The following is a 24,652-nucleotide window of genomic DNA, read 5'->3' on the forward strand; positions in this document are numbered from 1 at the left end:
TGGAGGGATGGCACTTGTGTCATTGAAGTGGCATGCAGCTTTTCCTGATACCTGTGGCTATATCCTCAGACCACCATGGCACCGATGGCCACTGGCATGAGCCAGAGAAGTAGAGTATTGTTGCTACTGCAGCATGAGCAATAGTATAAATAGTATCCTGTACCAATTTGTCAATATCCATCACACAACTGGCTTCAAAAGTGGTTGTAGAGGAGAAGGGCTGCCAATCAGCTTTCCAAAGCGACCAACATATAGCATGTTCCAAATGTCTGTGAGTGAAGAGGGAGAAAATGATGCGATAATAGTCGCTGTCACATAGATTGTCATGGATGCACCACTGAATCAGGGTACCATACTCATACTGCAGACTGTGAAATCAGTAGCTGAAAACATTCAGTGAGCCACACTGAAATGGGCTGCAGCTACAGTCTTGAGTAGGCAGATGTCCAATCTGAAAAGAGATATATTGTCACCACCCCTCAGAGGATTATGGGTATTAAGGTTCCCCAATAAGGTGAAAGGTGTAGGGAGCTGTGCCATTAACTCAACAGCTAGTGATAATGGAAAGGTTGATCTGGGGAAGATAAACATTACATATTGTCATCCAAACTGACAGGTAGACACTAATGACCTTGGCCTCTAGAGCAATGGTACGGAACACCTGTTCACTGAAAACATCTCAGTGTATGAGAGTACAATTATGGAGTAAGTAGCAATTAAATGACATGAGTTTAGTCATATGGCAATAGTAATCATTACAGTTCCATTGAAGGATGTTGGAGTCAGGTCTGAGAAAGTGGAGAATGGAAAAGATGGGTGCGATGACTGTGCCACTAGGTCGTGGCCCACCTGACTGCGTGACCCATCATCTGTGTGCATAGGCTTGACCACTGCAGGGCTGGGAGTGGAAAATGTTTCTGCCTATCCTTCTGAGACTTCTATTTCTGTGAATATTTCCCCATTTTATCATCTGAGAATGAAGAGGACTGTACTTTTCTTCAGCCCGCAGCCTGTGGCTGCTGGTCCTTGTCTTGAGAGGGGGGCACCTTGACAGGTGTCCTCATTCCTGACATCAGAGGATGACTAGGCATTTCTGGCTGCTTCGATGGTGTGGGAAGCACTGGTGCTATAGGTGTAGGGGATGAGGGAGCTGAAGTTCCCTTCCCCAACTGTAGGGCTGGCCCTGGAATATGACCAGGACCAGGAAGCGTCGTGCAAGACTTTTTCATTGTGTGAGGTGTGGACTGTGTCATTACAATCACAAAATTGGAGACTATATTAGTCGGATGAAGTCTTTCAAATTTTCTCTTTGCATCTTGCTGAAACAGGTGGTCAAGCATTTTCGACACTGGAATGGCTAAAACCCTGTCTTACTCCCTTCCCAACCACTGCTTCCCTTTCATGTCCCTTGACTCTTATAACTGCCATCTGGTTTCTGTACAAATTGTAAATAGCCTTTTGCTCCCTGTATTTTACTTCTGCCACCTTCAGAATTTGAAAGAGCATATTCCAATCAACATTGTCAAAAGCTTTTTCTTAGTCTACAAATGCTAGAAATGTAGCTTCTAACATAAGTCGTAGGGTCAGTATTGACTCACGTGTTCCAACATTTCTATGGAATCCAAACTGATCTTCCCCTAGGTTGGCTTCTACAAGTTTTTCCATTCATCTGTAAAGAATTTGCGTTAGTATTTTGGAGCTGTGACTTATTAAACTGATAGTTTGGTAATTTTCACATCTGTCAACACCTGCTTTCTTTAGGATTGGAATTATTCTGTTCTTCTTGAAGTCTGAGGGAATTTCATTTGTCTCATACATCTTGCTCACCAGATGGTAGAGTTTTTCAGGACTGGCTCTCCCAAGGCTGTCAGCAGTTCTAATGGAATGTTGTCTATTCCCGGGGCCTTGTTTTGACTTAGGTCGTTCAGTGCTCTGTCAAACTCTTCATGCAGTATCATATCTCCAATTTCATCTTCATCTACCTCCTCTTCCATTTCCATAATATTGTCCTCAAGAACATCACCCCTGTATAGACCCTCTATATACTCCTTCCACCTTTCTGCTTTCCCTTCTTTGCTTAGAACTGGGTTTCCATCTGAGCTCTTGATATTCATGCAAGTGGTTCTCTTTTCTCCAAAGGTCTCTTTAATTTTCCTGTAGGCAGTATCTATCTGGCCTCTAGTGAGATAAGCCTCTACATCCTTACATTTGTCCTCTAGCCATCCTTGCTTAGCCATTTTGCACTTCCTGTCGATCTCATTTTTGAGACGTTTGTATTCCTTTTTGCCTGCTTCATTTACTTTACAGATGAATGGAAAAACTAGTAGAAGCTGACCTCGGGGAAGATCAGTTTGCATTCTGTAGAAATATCGGAACACGTGAGGCAATACTGACCCTACGACTTACCTTAGAAGCTAGATTAAGGAAAGGCAAATCTACATTTCTAGCATTTGTAGACTTAGAGAAAGCTTTTGACAATGTTGACTGGAATACTCTCTTTCAAATTCTGAAGGTGGCAGGGGTAAACTACAGGCAGCGAAAAGCTATTTACAATTTGTACAGAAACCAGATGGCAGTTATAAGAGTCGAGGGACATGAAAGGGAAGCAGTGGTTGGGAAGGGAGTGAGACAGGGTTGTAGCCTCTCCCCAATGTTATTCAATCTGTATATTGAGCAAGCAGTGAAGGAAACAAAAGAAAAATTAGGATTAGGTCTTAAAATCCATGGAGAAGAAATAAAAACTTTGAGGTTCGCCGATGACATAGTAATTCTGTCGGAGACAGCAAAGGACTTGAAAGAGCAGTTGAACGGAATGGACAGTGTCTTGAAAGGAGGATATAAGATGAACATCAACAAAAGCAAAACGAGGATAATGGAATGTATTCGAATTAAGTCAGGTGATGCTGAGGGAATTAGATTAGGAAATGAGGCACTTTAAGTAGTAAAGGAGTTTTGCTATTTGGGGATCAAAATAACTGATGATGGTCGAAGTAGAGAGGATATAAAATGTAGACTGGCAATGGCAAGGAAAGCGTTTCTGAAGAAGAGAAATTTGTTAACATCAAGTATAGATTTAAGTGTCAGGAAGTCATTTCTGAAACTTATTAAATAGTAGTGAGGAAGTGTTGAATAGGATTGGGGAGAAGAGGAGTTTGTGGCACAGCTTGACTAGAAGAAGGGATTGGTTGGTAGGACATGTTCTGAGGCATCAAGGGATCACCAGTTTGGAGGGCAGTGTGGAGGGTAAAAATCGTAGAGGGAGACCAAGAGATGAATACACTAAGCAGATTCAGAAGGATGTAGGTTGCAGTAGGTACTGGGAGATGAAGAAACTTGCACAGGATAGAGTAGCATGGAGAGCTGCATCAAACCAGTCTCAGGACTGAAGACCACAACAACAACAACAACAAACATTTAGTAAAACACTTATCAGAACCAAAATACATTAATATAGGGGTTCCGCAAGGTAGCATATTAGGACCAACACTGTTCCTGATATACATCAATGACTTCCCCAGTAGTGTTACTGATGGTGAAAAAAATCCTCTTGGATAATGACAGCAATATTATAGTCACTGAGAAAACAAGTGAACTCCTTGCCGAGAAAGCAAATGAAACTCTCAAGGAAGGTTATGATTGGTCAATAAGTAATAAAGTTGCATGTAATATAAAGAAAACTAATGACATGAATATCAGTTTGAAGAGGAAAAATCATCATCATCATTTAAGACTGATTATGCCTTTCAGCATTCAGTCTGGAGCATAGCCCCCCTTATACATTTCCTCCATGATCCCCTATTCAGTGCTAACATGATGTTAAGCCTATTACTTCAAAATCATTCTTAACCGAATCCAGGTACCTTCTCCTTGGTCTGCCCGGACTCCTCCTACCCTCTACTGCTGAACTCATGAGTCTCTTGGGTAACCTTGCTTCTCCCATGCGTGTAACATGACCCCACCATCTAAGCATGTTCGCCCTGACTGCTACATCTATAGAGTTCATTCCCAGTTTTTCTTTGATTTCCTCATTGTGGACACCCTCCTGCCATTGTTCCCATCTACTAGTACCTGCAATCATCCTAGCTACTTTCATATCCGTAACCTCAACCTTGTTGATAAGGTAACCTGAATCCACCCAGCTTTCGCTCCCATACAACAAAGTTGGTCGAAAGATTGAACGGTGCACAGATAACTTAGTCTTGGTACTGACTTCCTTCTTGCAGAAGAGAGTAGATCGTAGCTGATCGCTCACTGCATTATCTTTGCTACACCTCGCTTCCAGTTCTTTCACTATGTTGCCATCCTGTGAGAATATGCATCCTAAGTACTTGAAACTGTCCACCTGTTCTAACTTTGTTCCTCCTATTTGGCACTCAATCCGTTTATATTTCTTTCCCACTGACATTACTTTCGTTTTGGAGATGCTAATCTTCATACCATAGTCCTTACATTTCTGATCTAGCTCTGAAATATTACTTTGCAAACTTTCAATCGAATCTGCCATCACAACTAAGTCATCCGCATATTCAAGACTGCTTATTTTGTGTTCACATATCTTAATCTCACCCAGCCAGTCTATTGTTTTCAACATATGATCCATAAATAATATGAACAACAGTGAAGACAGGTTGCAGCCTTGTCTTACCTCTGAAACTACTCTGAACCATGAACTCAATTTACCGTCAACTCTAACTGCTGCCTGACTATCCATGTAAAGACCTTTAATTGCTTGCAAAAGTTTGCCTCCTATTCCATAATCTTGTAGAACAGACAATAACTTCCTCCTAGGAACCCGGTCATATGCCTTTTCTAGATCTATAAAGCATAGATACAATTCCCTGTTCCACTCATAACACTTCTCCATTATTTGCCGTAAGCTAAAGATCTGGTCCTGACAACCTCAACGAGGCCTAAACCCACACTGATTTTCATCCAATTGGTCCTCAACTAATACTTGCACTTTCCTTTCAACAATACCTGAGAAGATTTTACCCACAACGCTGATTAAAGAGATACCTCTGTAGTTGTTACAATCTTTTCTGTTTCCATGTTTAAAGATTGGTGTGATTACTGCTTTTGTCCAGTCTGATGGAACCTGTCCCGACTCCCAGGCCATTTCAATTATCCTGTGTAGCCATTTAAGACCTGACATTCCACTGTATTTGATGAGTTCCAACTTAATTTCATCCACCCCAGCCGCTTTATTGCACTGCAATCTATTGACCATTTTTTCCACTTCCTCAAATGTGATCCTATTTCCATCATCATTCCTATCCCATATTTCCTCCATCTGCCCAAGGCATCCACAGGATTCACCAGCAGTTTTCCTGACCTGTCCAAAATACTTGTCATTTCCTTTTTACCTCCCTTTCGAAGACTGCTAATTACACTCCAGAATGGTTTTCCAGCAGTTTGACACATAGTCTCCAACCTGTTTCCGAAGTCTTCCCACGATTTCTTCTTGGATGCTGCAGTTATCTGTTTGGCTTTGTTTCTTTCTTCAACATAACTTTCTCTGTCTACCTGGGTTCTGGTATGTAGCCATTTTTGATACGCCTTCTTTTTCCTTTTACAGGCTGCCTTGACTGTATCATTCCACCAAGCTGTTTGCTTCATCCTACTTTTACACACTACTATTCCAAGACATTCTTTAGCCACTTCTAGTACTGTGTCCCTGTACCTTGTCCATTCCTTTTCCAATGACTGTAATTGACTACATTCAACTAACTGGTTCCTTTCTGAGATCGCTGTTATGTACTTGTGCCTGATTTCCTTATCCTGAAGTTTCTCCACTCTTATCCTCCTACATATGGACCTGACCTCCTGCACTTTCGGCCTCACAATCCCAATTTCACTGCAGATTAAATAATGATCAGTGTCATCAAAGAATCCCCTGAATACACGTGTGTCCCTCACAGCCTTCCTGAATTCCTGATCTGTTATTATATAGTCAATGACAGAGGAAAAATGACAATGTTAAATTAAATGTAGGCGGCAACTCTATAGACTGTGTAACAAATGAAAAATTTCTAGGAATGAACATTGATTCTCAGTTGAAGTGGTGTGAACACACAACGGTACTTGCAAACAGAATGTCATCAGCATGTTATGCCCTTAGAATCCTATCATCCATGTTTCACCTCCATACATAGCTACACTCCACACAAATACTTTCAGAAAAGACTTCCAGATGCTTAAATCTATACTCGATGTTCACAAATTTCTCTTCTTCAGAAACGCTTTCCTTGCCATTGCCAGTCTACATTTTATATCCCCTTCGACCATCATCAGTTATTTTGCTCCCCAATTAGCAAAACCCATTTACTACTTTAAGTGTCTCATTTTCTAATCTAATTCCCTCAGCATCACCTCACTTAATTCAACTACATTCCATTATCCTCAATTTGCTTTTGTTGATGTTCATCTCACATCCTCTCTTCAAGACACTGTCCAATCTGTTGAACTGCTCTTCCAGTTCCTTTGCTGTCTCTGACAGAATTACAATGTCGTGGGCAAACCTCAAAGTTTTTATTTCTTCTCTATGGATTGTATCTCCTACTCCAAATTTTTCTGTTGTTTTCTTTACTGCTTAGTCAATATGTATGTTGAATAACATCAGGGATAGGCTACAACCATGTCTCACTCTCTTCCCAACCACTGCTTCCCTTTCATGCCCCTTGACTCTTATAACTGCCATCTTTTTTTGTTCCCTGTGTTTTGCATATATTCATTCAATGATGTCATTTAGAATAATGTTCTGGCGTAACTCATCTTTAAGAAAGAAAGTCTTCATTGGGAAAAACGTGCTGTGAGAATAATATGTGGTGCTCACCTATGATCCTATTGTAGATGTCTGTTTAAGGAGTTGGGCATTCTGACTACTGCTTCACAGTATATTTTTCCTTCATGAAGTTTGTTGTAAATAATCCACAACAATTTAAGGGGATTAATGAGGTCCATAATTACAATACCAGAAGGAAAAATGACATTCATTACTCCATGAGGTGTGTAATTACAATACCAGAAGCAAAAATGACATTCGTTACTGCATATTAAGGTTGTCTTTAGTACAAAAAGGAGTGCACAATTTTGCAACACAAATTTTTGATCACTTAGCCAGTGATATGAAATACCTGGCAGACAGCAAAGTAAAATTTAATTACAAATTGAGAAAGTCTCTCTTTGACAACTCCTGTTTTGTAGAATAATTTCTACTATTATAATGTGTGAAAGGTGGTGTGTAGGAATTACTAAATCACATCTGTATATCTTTTTTTGTATAAAAAATTAGAAATGTTCTGGATGTAATTATCTACAGATTAATTTGGAATGTGAATGCATAGTGACTCATTCCACATCATTACAATCTACCTTGCAAAATGATCTATGGAACATGTTTTACTGAGTAACTCACTCCATTCTTGAATATTACCACTATGAAGGAAACCATCTTCTTCCAATATTAGAAAAAATTTATCGAGTTTGATATTGATCTCATTGCAACTTCCCATTTTTCATATTAATAAAAAAATTTGCTGAGTAGTAGATTTGAACACAGAAATTATGAGTTGTTTGCAGCAGCACTCAACCAACTGAACCATGGTGCACATATGAAATGTGGTGGGTTAAGAAAATAAGATACATATTGACCATTGTGCGTCATTGTCATTTTTCATAGTAAACATGTTAATAACAAGTATGAAGTTGGCAGAATCTCACTTTCAAAGAAAGAAGAGGTAGCAATAGCTTTTAAAATTGCAATTACTGTACCAACTGAACACATAATAAGCTACTGCTGTAATTCAGGTGCTACAGTGAGTACTGTAATTTAGGAACAGGAAACCTGACAACAGAGTTATCTTGTCAGTGCCATTGGTAGTCCATTAGTCCATTGGTAGTCCAGTGTGCCCACATCTGGTGGTGCCAAACATATTTGAGAGTGGCAGGTATTTGGAAAGTGGAATTTTAAACATAAAGGACAACCTTTGGTTCATAATCAGTGATCATATCTGATGTAGATGCAGATCTCTATCTCTGTTCATGTTAGCCATATACATAGATCATAACAACTCTGGGAACTGTGGAACAATTCGTTCAGTTCAGTCTCTTTATGTGACCATTAACAATATAGGTGTACGAATGTAGTCAATTCATAGCCCAGGCTAGTTACAGTAAAATTTCTTATATTTATGTCATTTACAAAATCCTTCCTACCAACACCAGCTTCTGTGAATTGCACATGTGCAAACTCTCCCACTGTCCTTCATCCACCTGTCCCACTCCCAGTGTTACACAGACTTCTATTCCACCAATGCACCCACAGTCTTTTTACTTTTCTCCTTTTCTCCTCCAATCTCACCCCATCTGCCCTCCGTGTAACCTCCAGACTGCACCTAGTTGTCCTACCCTCTCTCCACCTCGTTCCTGTATGCTCCCACAAGCAGCACACTTTACTGTTCCTGCCCCATACTTCTCCTTACCTCCACCACTCATGCTGCTGCTCCCATCGTGCACTTTTGCTCACAATCTGGCTTTGGTGTATTGTACTTGTGTGAATGTGTGTGTTATCTACTTTTGAAGAAGACCTTTTGGCCAAAAGCTCATTTGCTTAGAAGTCTTTCTGATGTGCCTCTCTACAACTTGAGATCTCCATTATGTGGTGCATAGCAATCTATCCTTTACATTATGTTGTCATTATTCCATCCCGAATTGTCCAGTGTTTGAGTTTCCTAACAGCTTTTCTTCCATCTCATAACCTGGTGTTATTTCCCTATTTTTTAAAGTATTACTGTTTTCAGTATCCGTACTTTTCTTTCTCTTCTTTCATATGTTTTATGTTACCTTCCAAACTGCACCGCACACAGACTTACGAGCCTCACAGTATCGACTGTCTCATCTGTGCAAGTCACGTGGCTACATGACTGCACTGATGGTCGATGCAGCATTTCGTGTCATATATCACTGTCAGCAGTATTGATAATCATAGACCATCAAATTGATCACTCTTCCTACCTCACTCTCATGTATTTTCACATGTTATTTTCCATACTTTCTTGTGCCACATGAAATTGTACCTCAACCTACCAACCCCATCCCCACCCCATCATTCTTTCTTCTCTCTTATTCCAGAGCACACTTCTAACTTCACCTAATTCAGTCACATCTCCTGTGCCCGTCCTTCATCTATATATGCCAGCAACCTGCATCCCACATCATCATTCTTTTATTTATTTTAATCTTTGATCTCATTGTTTTCACATCTGTTTCAGTTCCTTTTCACCTTTCACTATCAGCCCTACCACTTCACATTTCATCTTGTTTCCTCACACTCACATTAATTATATCCTTTTTGTGATTTTTCTCATATATTTTTCTGATTTTTTTCACACATATTTATATGTAATTTATGTATTTTTATGCATTTTTATTCTCCACCATGGAGGAGCAAGGCTCCTTTCATCTGTGCCAATATAGAAAAGTTTCCTTATGCCTAGCTAGAACCTACTAGAACCTTGTCCCACTGACTGTTCATGCATTTTTGACTGGCTCATGGAATCCCCACTCCCCACACATCCCCCTGCCAAATGGCCTTACCATCAAATTACCCATCTCTGGCTGCAACTCTTCCTTCTACAATCTGTTCACATTCTGCCAGTCCTTAGTCTTCACCAATATAGTCCAATAAAGCAATGTGAATCAAGCCCAAATCTCCTTACAATACCTCCTCTCTATCTGTAAGGTTCTCCTGCTCTGTTGTATCCCATCTCTCACATTGAAACTCTTGCCCTCCAGGAACCAAAGCAGCATGCACAGTACAACCTCAAAAACCCTCCAATCTGTTCAGCTCCTACTGCTGCCTTTGACTACTACTATCTGTCACCTCAACAACAGCCTCCAAACCTCCGCCATATCCCCTCGTAGATTGCAAACCCTTCCTTGCAGACTTACTACATTTACCACACCCTCAGAAACTCACTCCCACCACTACACAGAATACCGAATTAAACAGACTTGAAACACACTCGTGAGCCCTTCCTCGAAAAGCCTTAGTTCCACAGAAGTATCAGTCCTCCCCAAAGGCGTTACCTATGCCCCAAGCTTTCGTTGATAAAACAGTGAGCTGTATTAATTTGAGGTACTTCACTGAGTTGCTGAATTCGCTTTTAGGTGTTTTTCAGGAGGTGGGTGAGTTTTCAGCAAGTCCCTTTCCACAGGCACTTAAGTTTTTGTATTTTTTGGATAAACTTTAAGAGAAGGGGTGGAGTCTTGGACATTAGATAGGAGGAATTATTACAGATACTAGCCGTGAATGTTGATGGGGGCTTCCTGGAGAAGGTACATAATGCCATTACCCAGGATTTCATGAGAGGGTTTGCAGGGGATCCTTGCCACACAGGGTGATGATGTAGGAGCTTATTCATTTCCATTATGAACACGAGCAAGGTCTTCAGGAGCAGTCCAGCTGCTACATAGCTAGAATTAAGTGGAGTGCTAGAGTTTTGTGCCTAGGATTTAGTGAGTCAGAAGTCGTACGTTATATTCTTCGAGATATGCAGCCGAAGGACCGACATGGAGTGGTGTTAAGGTTAGTCACAGGGGATTGCTTATGTCGATAAGTGAAGGAAAGAGAGAGGAAGCATGGAAGCAAGATCATGTGGCAGTATGATGTCTGCAGCCCGAGGCGACTCGAGGTGTTTTGCTTGTGCCAGTCCCGGCCAGCTAGCCTGGCACTGTCGTGTAGATTGAGGCAGGGAAAGGACCACTCACCCCACGTGGCAAATATGGGAGAAGTGTGGGTTGTGACAGTTGGAAGTGTGAAGTGGAGACAGTCTAAACAGCTGCCATGCATGTTGTTGTTGTTATGGTCTTCAGTCCTGTGACGGGTTTGATGCAGCTCTCCATGCTATTCTATCCTGTGCAAGCTTCTTCATCTCCCAGACCCTACTGCAACCTACATCCTGCTGAATCTGCTTAGTGTATTCATCTCTTGGTCTCCCCCTACGATTTTTACCCTCCACGCTGCCCTCCAATACTAAATTGGTGATCCCTTGATGCCTCAGAACATGTCCTACCAACCGATCTCTTCTTCTGGTCACATTGTGCCACAAACTTCTCTTCTCCCCAATCCTATTCAATACTTCCTCATTGGTTATGTGATCTACCCATCTAATCTTCAGCATTCTTCTGTAGCGCCACATTTCGAAAGCTTCTATTCTCTTCTTGTCCCAACTATTTATCATCCATGTTTCACTTCCATACAAATACTTTCAGAAATGACTTCCTGACACTTAAATCTACACTCGATGTTAACAAATTTCTCTTCTTGAGAAACGCTTTCCTTGCCATTGCCAGTCTACATTTTATATCCTCTCTACTTCGACCACCATCAGTTATTTTGATCCCCAAATAGCAAAACTCCTTTACTACTTTAAGTGTCTCATTTCCTAATCTAATACTCTCAGCATCACCCGACTTAATTCGACTACATTCCATTATCCTCGTTTTGCTTTTATTGATGTTCATCTTATACCCTCCCTTCAAGACACCATCCATTCCGTTCAGCTCCTCTTCCAAGTCCTTTGCTGTCTCTGACAGAATTACAATGTCATCGGCGAACCTCAAAGTTTTTATTTCTTCTCCATGGATTTTAATACCTAATCCTAATTTTTCTTTTGTTTCCTTCACTGCTTGCTCAATATACAGATTGAATAACATCGGGAAGAGGCTACAACCCTGTCTCACTCCCTTCCCAACCACTGCTTCCCTTTCATGTCCCTCGACTCTTATAACTGCCATCTGGTTTCTGTACAAATTGTAAATAACCTTTCACTCCCTGTATTTTACCCCTGCCACCTTCAGAATTTGAAAGAGCGTATTCCAGTCAACATTGTCAAAAGCTTTTTCTAAGTCTACAAATGCTTGAAATGTAGCTTCTAAGATAAGTCGTAGGGTCAGTATTGCCTCACGTGTTCCAACATTTCTACAGAATCCAAACTGATCTTCCCGGAGGTCGGCTCCTACTAGATTTTTCCATTTGTCTGCAAAGAATCCGCATTAGTATTTTGCAGCCGTGACTTATTAAACTGATAGTTCAGTAATTTTCACATTTGTCTACACCTCCTTTCTTTGGGATTGGAATTATTATATTCTTCTTGAAGTCTGAGGGTATTTCGCCTGTTTCATAAATCTTGCTCACCAGATGGTAGAGTTTTGTCAGGACTGGCCCTCCCAAGGCAGTCAGTAGTTCTAATGGAATGTTGTCTACTCCTGGGGCCTTGTTTTGACTCAGGTCTTTCTGTGCTCTGTCAAACTCTTCACGCAGTATTATATCTTCCATTTCATCTTCATCTACATCCTCTTCCATTTCCATAAAATTGTCCTCAAGTACATCGCCCTTGTATAGACCCTGTATATACTCCTTCCACCTTTCTGCTTTCCCTTCTTTGCTTAGAACTGGGTTTCCATCTGAGCTTTTGATATTCATACAAGTGGTTCTCTTTTCTCTGAAGGTCTCTTTAATTTTCTTACCCCTAGTGAGATAAGCCTCTACATCCTTACATTTGTACTCTAGCCATGCCTGCTTAGCCATTTTGCACTTCCTGTTGATCTCATTTTTGAGACGTTTGTATTCCTTTTTGCCTGCTTCATTTACTGCATTTTTATATTTTCTCCTTTCATCAATTAAATTCAATATTTCTTCTGTCACCCAAGGATTTCTACTGGCCCTCGTCTTTTTACCTACTTGATCCTCTGCTGCCTTCACTACTTCATCCCTCAAAGCTACCCATTCTTCTTCTACTGTATTTATTTCCCAGATTCCTGTCAATTGTTCCCTTATGCTCTCCCTGAAACTCTGTACAAACTCTGGTTTAGTCAGTTTATCCAGGTCCCATCTCCTTAAATTCCCACCTTTTTGCAGTTTCTTCAGTTTTAATCTACAGGTCATAACCAATAGATTGTGGTCAGAATCCACATCTGCCCCTGGAAATGTCTTACAATTTAAAACCTGGTTCCTAAATCTCTGTCTTACCATTATATAATCTATCTGAAACCTGTCATTATCTCCAGGCTTCTTCCATGTACACAACCTCCTTTCATGATTCTTGAACCAAGTGTGAGCTATGATTAAGTTGTGCTCTGTGCAAAATTCTACCAGGCGGGTCACTGGAATAGCAGTTGTTGCAAATGGGGGAAAATTGAATAAGAAATTGTGCAATTAGTGGCAGCTAGCAACATCCAGATAGATGTCTGAGTGTGTCACTTATTGAATTGAGGATGCAAGGTCAAATGTGGTAGGTTAAGTCGAGGATAGTTACCAATTTGTTAGCTTCATTTATTATCGTCTCAGATACGCTAAGGAAAATTGGAGTAGTTCTCAACTGGGCAGATGGTAGTTATTATTTTGGTTTGCTCAGAATCTCAGGTATCAGTTGTGTGAGCATGACAGTAAGCAATCTGAGCGAATAGAAGGAAATATTCCTGAGGTGGAAGAGGAAGCAACACCAGCATTAAGTTGGCACTGAACGATTTGGAGTATTTAAATAATGAAGAGAGACTGTGAAATGTGTGGGCAGATATTGCTTTTATATATAAATGTTAATTTAATTGGTGTGCAGCTCACACTAGCAGCGTTTGAGTTAATTAGTGAGGCTGCATGTTGAAGTTGGTGGTCCTCTTGGCAGTTGTGAACTGAAGGAAGCTATTGCTGATATTTACAAGTTCTGTTAAGGTAGTAGTTGTGGGAGCTGGACTGCACAGAGATTACACTTCAGAAATTGTGGATTTGTCTGTTATTAGCAGACTGAAATCCATTTGTATTGGAAGGTATGGATGATAATAGGTCTAGAATGCTGTAAAATAAGTGTTTCCTTCAACCTTGCATATCTGCAATTAATGTGTTCTCTACTGATCCAAGTGGATTGTTGGTTCTGGCTGCTCATTTGGTTGTTGAAATAAATGGTTGTTGAGGTATTGTAATTGAGATAGTTCTGCAGCCCTTCGCTTAAAAATTGCTCATAGAAACAAGGCAGGGCTACAATACCTGGCGTCAACCTTTATTGTTAGTTACTGTCTTCACCGACCTATTCCCTTCCCTGCTCCCACTCCAGCACTACGCATCATTCTCCCACCAGTGCACTTATAGTCTTTTTAGTTATGTCATTTTTGCCCCCTCCCCCTCCCCCCTCCTGCCCTCACTGCCATTCTACCCCTACCAACTCCTGACTGTATCTAGCTGCCCTACCTGTCCCCACCATGTCCCTGTATTCCCCAATAAGTGGCATTTTACCATCCATTCCCGTATCCTGTTATCCCATCCCCTCACCAGCCCAGCTTCCTCCTCACTCCCATCACTCAGATTGCTTCTCTAATCATGTGCAGTTGCTCACAGGCATGTCTCAATTGCTGGTCAGAGACTGTGGTCTCAATTGCTGGCCAGAGACTGTGGTCATGTCTGTGTGAGCTGTGGTCGTGTGAATGTGTGTGTGTGTGTGTGTGTGTGTGTGTGTGTGTGTGTGTGTGTGTGTGTTTGTAGTTTGACACTAATATTCTCATATGTTCTCATTCAAAAGCTGAACAGTTTATTACTGTTAGATAATTGGCCAATATTTTGTATATTTTTTAAACTGATTTCATATTATAATGTTATCTTCTGGAATGTTCTATAAGCCAGTTTATTTCATATAAAACAGTAATATGACATCCAACAGTATGCTTTTTAAGTATAATAGCATCTGTACACTTATGTGATGTTGAATTAAAAATTACAAAGTCATTAACAGCAGTTACAAACATTATCATTCCTGTGGCATATGGAACAGATTCTTCATTAATGTAAAGGATCATGTTGTAATATAGTCCAGTGCATTACACCTGCCACTCGCTGTACCTATGACTTAGACTACATGATCATTCCATTTCATATCACCACGGTTTCTCACATCTGAGTATTTGTAAGAGTTGCCCAATTTCAGTTCTCACATATTCTTGCTGCCAACATATCATCGATCTAAACACAAATTTTGCTTTATATCCCACATGATGGGTTAGACATTAATAGTTCTTTGTGTGATACTGAATCAAATGCTTATTGGATGTCAAGAATAAATGCATCTGCTCTACTGCCTGGCTCCATGACTGTGTGATTTTCACATAAGATAAGTCCAATGAAGGGTTTTGTAAACCCTGTATTTTGAGAATTCATTCTGGTCAGCATGGCCAGATATTTGAAATACCCCCTTAAGTTTGAGCTCAGAGTGTTTTCTCTAGAATTCTACAACAGATGAATGTCTGCACCTACATCTACGCTCTGCAAACCACCATGAATGCAAGGGAGAGGGTGTGTCCCATTGTACCAGTTATTAGGGTTTTTTCCAGTTCTATTCACACCTGGAGAACAAGGAAGAATGAGTGATTGTTTGGATGCCTCTGTGTGTGCAGTAATTATCTAATCTTATTCTCACAATACCTATGTAAGCGACGTGTAGAGGGTTGTAATACATTCTTACAGTCATTATTTGTAGCTAATTATTGGAACTCTCTTAATGGGCTTTCTCAAGGTAATTTAAGTCTGTCTTCAAGAGGCTTCCAGTTCAGTTCCTTTGATATCCCTGTGACACTCTTTCACAGATCAAACAAACATGACCATTCATGCTGTCCTTGTGTGTATATGTTCAATATCCACTGTTATTCATATCTGGTATGGGTGCCACACACTTGAGCAGTATTGTAGAGGTCTCATGAGTGATTTGTAAGCAATCTCCTTTGTAGAATGACTGCACTTCCCCAGTATTCTACCAGTAAACCGAAGGCCACCACCTGCTTTACCCATCCAGATATTTGTATGAGTTGGCTGATTCCAACTGTGACTCAGGATATTATTGCCATAGAATATTACATCTTTTTGTTTTGTGCATTGCACAGTTTTACATTTCTGAACATTTAAAGTAAGTTGCCAATCTTTGCACCACTTTGAAATCTTAATAAGATATGACTGAAAATTTATGCAACTTCTTTCAGATAATACTTCATTATAGAAAACTGAATCATGTGCAAAAAGCCTGATGTTACTATTAATATTTTCTGTAAGGTCATTAATATACAACATGACCAACAAGAGTCCCAACACACTTCCCTGGCGTACACTGTAATTTACTTCTAAGGTCATTAATATACAACATGACCAACAAGAGTCCCAACACACTTCCCTGGCGTACACTGTAATTTACTTCTACATCTGATGATGTCTCTCCATCCAAGATCACATGATGTGTCTTCCCTACCAGAAAGTTCACAGTCTAGTCACAAATTTCACTTGATACCCTATATGATCATACTTTTCACAAGAAGCTTATGTGTGGTTCTGAGTCAAATGCTTTTGGAAGTCAAGAAATATTTCATCTACCTGATTGCCTTGATCCAGAGGTTTCGGTATATAATGAGAGAAAAGGGCGAATTGGGATTCACATGATTGATGTCTTTGGAATCCATGCTGGTTGGCATTAAGGAGATCATGCTGTTCAAGATACCTAATAAGATTTGAGCTCAGAATATGTTGTAAGAGTCTACAACAAATAGATGTCAGATATATTAAATGGTAGTTTTGTGGTTCACATCTACTACCCTTCTTGTAGACAGGTGTGACTGTGCTTTTTTACAAGAACTGGTCACAGTTTTTTGTTCAAGGTATCTGTTATAGATTATTGTTATAAGATGGGCTAACTCAGCTGCAAATTCAACGTAGAATCTGACATGGATTCCATTGGGCCCTGGAACTTTGTTCAGTTTTAACAGTTTCAGCTGTTTCTCAACACCACTGAGACTAATACTTATTCCATTCATTTTGTGAGTGCTACAGGTATTAAATTGGGGCTGTTCTCTTGGATTTCCTTTGTAAAAGAACATTTCAAAACAGAGTTGGTTCTCTCAGTTTCAATTCATATCTCATTTGCTAGGGACTGGACACTAACTTTGGTGCTACTAACAGCCCTTACATATGCCAAGAATTTCTTTGGATTTTGTGAAAGGTCATTTGACAGTATTCTGCTACAGTAGTCATTAAAGGCATCACTCATTGCTGCCTTGACAGCTAAACACATTCCATTCAGCATCTATCTATAGCCCTGCACTTTGTTTTATACCTATTATGCAGTAATATCTGTTTTTTTTATAAGTTTCTTTACAGCGACTGCGCACTATGGTGGTCTCCTCCCATTATCGACTGGTCTACTGGGCAAATATCTATACAGTGCACAGTCGACTATTCTTTTAAACATGAGCCAGAGTTCCTCTATGGGCTCCTGCCCTTTGCCAAAAGTTTCAAGCTCCTCATTGAGATATGGCATTACTGGTTTTTTATCTAGTTTACTGAATGTATCTATCTTTTTGCATGTTTTAGTTGTCTTCTGTACTTTTATAATATATGCCACAACTGCGCCATGGTCACTGATGCCATCTTCAAAGAAGTCATGTCAATTTGTTGCCAATATATTTCCAGTATGGATGGGGCTCCTTACTATGTGTTCTAGGTAGTTTTTAGAGAAGACATTTAATAATGTTCCACAGGATCTTGTATCACACTCAACACTAACAAAACTGTAATTTTCACAGCTAGTTGTTGGATGATTAAAGTTTCCACTAATGAGACAATATAATTGAGGAGCTTATGTACAAGTGAACTGAGATTTTCTCTAAAGTTTTCATTTATATCAGAAGATTTGTCTGGTGGGTAAATGTCATTGACTTTGGTCTGTGGTTTTGGGGATCCCTTCTTGTATATGTATGTGACATGTGTTTTCTTCCAACCACATGGTACAACTTTTTGTTTGTGAGAGCTACACTATATTATGGTTTTAACAGATGCTAGTTCAGCCATAAATACTGCATATAATTGGATAAGAATTGCCTCAGGATCTGGGGCCTTATTCAATTTTAACAATTACAGCTGTTTCTCAATGTTGCTGATGCTATCATTTGTGTTACCCTTCTTTGCAGTGGGATGTGAACTAAAGTGGGGCAGTACTACTGTGAAATAATAATGAAAACAATGTGCATAATTTCTTTTTTTTATTTACTACCCTCAATCTCAGTTCCTGTCATCCATGACAGTCTGAGCGCTGAGTTTGGTGCCACAGACAGCCTTCATGCATGAGCAGATTATTTATTTATTTATTCTTTCTTTCTTTTTTTATATACAAATGTGTTTGAGTTAAAATAAACATATCTTTGTTTTACATCTATTATGTAGTAGTTGATGTTTCTTTAGAATTTTTCATACAGGTACTGTATACTGAGGAACTTCCTTCACATCATGATCAGTTCTGCTGTGTATGCACTGGTGGGTGGAAAAAAATATGGAAACACCAGTATGGAAACATCAAAAACATGGCACATTAGCACGCGTATTATGGTGTAAGACAACCACTGACCTTCAATACAGCTTCTAGTCACCTTGGAATGGATAAATACAGGTCTGGTATGGTTTTCAAGGGACTCTTATACCATTCTGCCTGCAAAACAATATCAAGTTCAGGAAGCGATGATGGAAGTGGATAGAGATCATGCACATGTCTCTCCAAAGTAGACCACAAAGGATCAGTAATACTGGGATCTGTTGACTGGTGGCCAGTGGGATGTGACAATTCATGGTCTTTTGTGATCTTGTAAAAAAGCATGATCATTGAGGAACAAGCATTGTACTGTGGTATGGACCTGATCAGCCAAAATGGTCACATAATCCTTGGCAACAATACTACCTTCCTTAGTAACCATGGGGTCCATGGAATACCACAGTATGGCTGCCCAAATCATCACTGAATTTCCACAATGTTTCCCTCTAGGGCTGTAAACTCGATCAGAAGTTGGAAACAATGTGAAACAAGATTCATCTGATCAAATGGCTTTCTTCTATTGCTCTATACTGCAGGTTTTATAGCTTCTATACCATGTTTTAAAGTTACGAGAACTTGCATCACTTACGAGTGGGTTTGGAATTCCAACTCAGCATGAAATTCCCTGCTCGTGTAGGTCTCCATGCATTGTTTTGGTGCTGACAGGATTCATGTGTTCAACATTCAGTTCTGCAGTGACTGTTGCAGCTACTGTCCTCTTATGTTTCATCAGAATCCTCCTTAGTGACAGCCTGTCACAAACATTTGACACACAGGTTCATCTGAATTATAACTTAACAGATGTTCCTCCACTTTCGTCATAATCAGAAAATCTTTGATATAGTGCACTTTGAAATACCAAATACTTTGGTTACCTTGTTTACAGATGCGCCTACCATATGAGCATCAACAATCTTCCCGTGTTTGAATTCAGTTAGCTCCAACATAATGCACTCACATCTACAGAAAACACTATTCTGACCTTAACTGACACTTGCAAAGTATTGAATACATTACTCAGAAGCCGTTCATTGTCAAGTATGACAGCACAATCTGCAGGCTCAACTAGGATCTGCATTGATGTTTGAGCATGCATTTTTCACCATGTTTCCTTATGGTTGCCCAGCTTGTATGTATATCAAATGCTTTGTCAACTATTCTCCTAAACTTGAACCACACATCCTCTACATGTTCCTGCCCAGAGCTAAATGTTTCAAGTTTCTTCTTGACAGGTGAGACTAGTGCCTCTTTACCTGCTTTACTGAACATGTAAATCTTTCTGCTTGTTTAAGTTGGCACTTATTCTTTGGTTTTCGGTGTTGCTACAACTGACTCATGGCCATTGACACCAGTTTTGCCATTGACACCAGTTTTGTTGCTGACATTCACAAAAAGCTTTGTTGCTGTTACATATAACATAATAATTTCATGATGAGAGGGCTTCTGAACTACCTGTTCTGTGTAGGTTTCAGAAAAAGTATTAATATTCTTTCACCCATTGTCTTGCCATAACAGCAGTTACAAAACTTGATTTATCTCTGTCTGTTCTTGGATACGTACAGTCTCCTTCAGTAACAAGATGAATAATGGCATACTCAGGTGGGCAAATAATGGAAACTGACTAATAATTGCTGCTTGACTAATTGAAAAAAAATTGGAAAGAACAGTTGAAAGAAATTTGAAGCTAATTTATAAATCTGTACATATATCATGGTGAATTTTAACTGGCACCAATATCAACAGACCTTCATTGTCATTACATTTAAGATCAGTATTTATAAGCTGAGTTATGTACTGCTTCACATTAATTGCATTGTGCATAGTCCTGATTATAACAATGCTGATGCAGGATCGCTCCTCTGCTGCTTGCGCAAATTCCTCTTGTCTGCTCTGAACCTCCTGATGCAGGATCTCTCTGGCAGGTGAAATGATGAACAGACAGGTGTGGTCATCATGAATGTATGAATATACTTTGCTTTCCTAATAACTTTTTATATCACTTTTTAATGTACAGTTAAAATACATATTTTTGAACAATACTGGTATGATGGATCTAATCGTATGTCCACCTGCTACCTCTTTTAGAAAAAAACAGGTGAAGATACAGGAACTAATAAATTGAAGATCATATTTATTCTTCCTTTTTTTCATACAGATGTAACAAAACATTATCCTTTCCATAAAACAACTCAATAATTTATCTTTGTTGCGGTCTGTAAGTCATTCAGTTTACATATAGCTTACTTGTTTAAAAAGAAAAGAATGAGAAAGAAAAAAAAAGTATGATTCAACATAAAGAGTATGATTGGGAAACATATGTACTAACAACTTGAGGTTGTCTGTAAAGTTCCTTGCCAACTTATTCGATTAACAGGACTAGTACAATTTTTATGCTCACATGTGTAACAATGAAAGTACTTCAGATATTATCAACCAGCATAAGTTTTACACATTCCATCTCTCTTTAGTTTTATAAACAGATGATTATCAATTAAAAGTATCTTTGTTTCATCAGACAGCTTTGAAAATTGAATACTATCAACAGAATTTAATGTTTTTGATTTGGAGTTGTATGTGATGTTCACAGGCTTAAATTCTGATGATGTTCTGGAAGTAGCTCATCTGCTTGAATTTTCTGATCATCCACTGCCTGAGCATCTACTGTCTTGGATCCTCTCTTTTCAGTACCAAAACAGGGTGATGATGATCTCATTATGATTACTAATGTGACACATCATAATTCCCTCTCAGTAAGATGGAACTTGCCACAAGCATAAAACACTGTCTCTCAGTGCACAAGTCTTTTGCTTTGGCTTATGTCTTTTTAGAGGAAAATAGTAAAGAGAGTGGCTGAAAGCAGAGACAAGCAGGTCTTGTTTAAAAAACTTTCATCTTTGGTCGAGTGATGACACTAGTTGTTTACTGTGTGTTTGTATGTGTGGTTCTCGATTCCTTGCACAGCAATTTCTTGCTGCATCTGTGAACAGGCTGTTCACCTTATGAAGATGTCAGCCAGCTGCATTCCTGAAGTCGTATGAACCTTTTATATGCTGAGAGAAACTCGAGTTTCACCAGTTAAGCTTTGGTCAGCTAAACCAACCACTCAGCTGTGACCTATCTCCTTCAACACCTTTTGGCAAAAATAAGTTAACAATATACAACTTATTATATAAACCTGCACTTCATTTTAACCAATGGTTGATTGTTGTGTCAAGTAAGAAGAGCTATTTAACTGAAGTGTCTATTGAAATTGTAACTTTTGTCTGAGCACAGTTTAGATCTTACCTGGGAGGCATCTGTGAGTGGAACTTTATCAACAAGTTGGGAAAAGATACTGCTTGTGCCAAATTCTGCTTAAACTTCTGTGAGGAATACAAATCATATGTGCCATCCTGTTCAGAGATTTCATGTAATATCTTTCAAAAGTGGTTTTAACTACTTTAGCATTGCTACTATATTTTAGATATTTTATCATTTGTAATCACTTTTCTAGCACTATTATTATTTTATTGTTTTTAATGCTATTGACAAGTGAGTTTAATTACTACCACAAAGTCATAAACTTATTTTCTTATGGCTGATTAATTTTTGGGGGTTAATGTGGAAGTTCAAAGACATTCACATATGGTTCACTGTACCTATTGTTTCTCCTAGTCCAAGATGAGCTTCTACACTTTCTATTGCAGCAACAGTTTTTTTAACTCTATTCACCAAAATATCATTTCAGGTGAAGTGAGAGAAAAGCAAACAGATGAAATGAAAGGGCAGTCAGAAATTGATTTACAGAAACGTCATCAGTTATGGAGAGATGAGTTTCAAATGCTGTGTAACAAATATAATGTAAGAATAGCACTCACGAATGATACCAGGACATCACAGTCAAAAGGAATAAGAAAACAATCTGTGCCAGCCAAAAAAGTGCCACAAAAGACAACATTTGACGAGGTTAGTATGCAGCTCGATATACAGCTTTGCTAGTAGACCTTCTACACATTCTTTCCAACTTTCAGCCTTTCCTTCTTTGGCTAGTGCTGACTTGCCATTTGTGTCCTTGATATTCATACAGCTGCTTACCTTACCTCCAAAGGTGTATTTGTTGTTGTTGTGGTCTTCAGTCCTGAGACTGGTTTGATGCAGCTCTCCATGCTACTCTATCCTGTGCAAGCTTCTTCATCTCCCAGTACCTACTGCAACCTACATCCTTCTGAATCTGCTTAGTGTATTGATCTCTTGGTCTCCCACTACGATTTTTACCCTCCACGCTGCCCTCCAATGCTATATTTGTGATCCCTCCATGTTTCACTTCCATACATGGCTGCACTCCATACAAATACTTTCAGAAATGACTTTCTGACACTTAAATCTATACTCGATGTTAACAAATTTCTCTTCTTCAGAAACGCTTTCCTTGCCTTTGCCAGTCTACATTTTATATCCTCTCTACTTCGACCATCATCAGTTATTTTGCTCCCCAAATAGCAAAACTCCTTTACTACTTTAAGTGTCTTATTTCCTAATCTAATACCCTTAACATTACCCGACTTAATTCGACTACATTCCATTATCCTCATTTTGCCTTTGTTGATGTTCATCTTATATCCTCCCTTCAAGGCACCATCCATTCCGTTCAACTGCTCTTCCAAGTCCTTTGCTGTCTGACAGAATTATAATGTCATCGGCGAACCTCAAAGTTTTTATTTCTTATCCATGGATTTTAATACCTACTCCGAATTTTTCTTTCATTTCCTTTACTGCTTGCTCAATATACAGATTGAATAACATTGGGGAGAGGCTACAACCCTGTCTTACTCCCTTCCCAACCACTGCTTCCCTTTCATGTCCCTCGACTCTTATAACTGCCATCTGGTTTCTGTCCAAATTGTAAATAGCCTTTCGCTCCCTGTATTTTACCCCTGTCACCTTCAGAGTTTGAAAGAGAGTATTCCAGTCAACATTGTCAAAAGCTTTCTCTAAGTCTACAAATGGTAGAAACATAGGTTTGCCTTTCCTTAATCTTTCTTCTAAGATAAGTTGTAAGGTCAGTATTGCCTCACGTGTTCCAGTATTTCTACGGAATCCAAACTGATCTTCCCCTAGGTCGGTTTCTACCAGTTTTTCCATTTGTCTGTAATGAATTTGTGTTAGTATTTTGCAGCCGTGACTTATTAAGCTGATAGTACAGTAATTTACACATCTGTCAACACCTGCTTCCTTTGGGATTGGAATTATTATATTCTTCTTGACGTCTGAGGGTATTTCGCCTGTTTCATACATCTTGCTCACCAGATGGTAGAGTTTTGTCAGGACTGGCTTTCCCAAGGCCGTCAGTAGTTCCAATGGAATGTTGTCTACTCCGGGGGCCTTGTTTCGACGCAGGTCTTTCAGTGCTCTATGAAACTCTTCATGCAGTATCGCATCTCCCATTTCATCTTCATCTACATCCTCTTCCATTTCCATAATATTGTCCTCAAGTACATCGCCCTTGTGTAGACCCTCTATATACTCCTTCCACCTTTCTGCTTTCCCTTCTTTGCTTAGAACTGGGTTTCCATCTGAGCTCTTGAAGTTAATACAAGTGTTTCTCTTATCTCCGAAGGTCTCTTTAATTTTCCTGTAGGCAGTATCTATCTTACCCCTAGTGAGATAAGCCTCTACATCCTTACATTTGTCCTCTAGCCATCCCTGCTTAGCCATTTTGCACTTCCTGTCTATCTCATTTTTGAGACGTTTGTATTCCTTTTTGCCCGCTTCATTTACTGCATTTTTATATTTTCTCCTTTCATCAATTAAATTCAATATTTCTTCTGTTACCCAAAGATTTCTACTAGCCCTCGTCTTTTTACCTACTTGATCCTCTGCTGCCTTCACTACTTCATCCCTCAAAGCTACCCATTCTTCTTCTACTGTATTTCTTTCTCCCATTCCTGTCAATTGTTCTCTTATGCTCTCGCTGAAACTCTGTACAACCTCTGGTTCTTTCAGTTTATCCAGGTCCCATCTCCTTAAATTCCCACCTTTTTGCAGTTTCTTCAGTTTTAATCTACAGGTCATAACCAATAGATTGTGGTCAGAGTCCACATCTGCCCCTGGAAATCTCTTACAGTTTAAAACCGGTTTCCTAAATCTCTGTCTTACCATTATATAATCTATCTGATACCTTTTAGTATCTCCAGGGTTCTTCCATGTATACAGCCTCCTTTCATGATTCTTGAACCAAGTGTTAGCTATGATTAAGTTATGCTCTGTGCAAAATTCTACAAGGCGGC

The 24,652-nt window shown here is 39.4% G+C and overlaps 1 protein-coding gene across 1 annotated transcript; it reads right to left on the reverse strand.

Moving 5' to 3' along the window:
- Nucleotides 1–998: 998 nt before the first annotated feature.
- Nucleotides 999–24,437, reverse strand: LOC126163201 (uncharacterized). Its single transcript, XM_049920155.1, has 2 exons — nucleotides 23,196–24,437; nucleotides 999–1,319 (listed from the first exon to the last, which is right to left on the reverse strand). Exons 1-2 carry the CDS (start codon nucleotides 24,435–24,437, stop codon nucleotides 999–1,001), a joined length of 1,563 nt encoding a protein of 520 aa, XP_049776112.1.
- Between the last annotated feature and the right edge of the window lie 215 nt (nucleotides 24,438–24,652).

This window comes from Schistocerca cancellata, chromosome 2 (genome assembly GCF_023864275.1).
Source record: "Schistocerca cancellata isolate TAMUIC-IGC-003103 chromosome 2, iqSchCanc2.1, whole genome shotgun sequence".
NCBI lineage: Eukaryota > Metazoa > Arthropoda > Insecta > Orthoptera > Acrididae > Schistocerca > Schistocerca cancellata.

Excerpts from the sequence above, each read along its gene's own strand:
- LOC126163201 (XM_049920155.1), bottom strand. The coding sequence starts at position 24,437 with ATGACCTGTAGATTAAAACTGAAGAAACTGCAAAAAGGTGGGAATTTA. Across the intron at positions 1,320-23,195 it reads AAGCAGTGGTTGGGAAGGGA|CAAGATGCAAAGAGAAAATT; the intron begins GTAAGACAGGGT and ends CACCTGTTTCAG.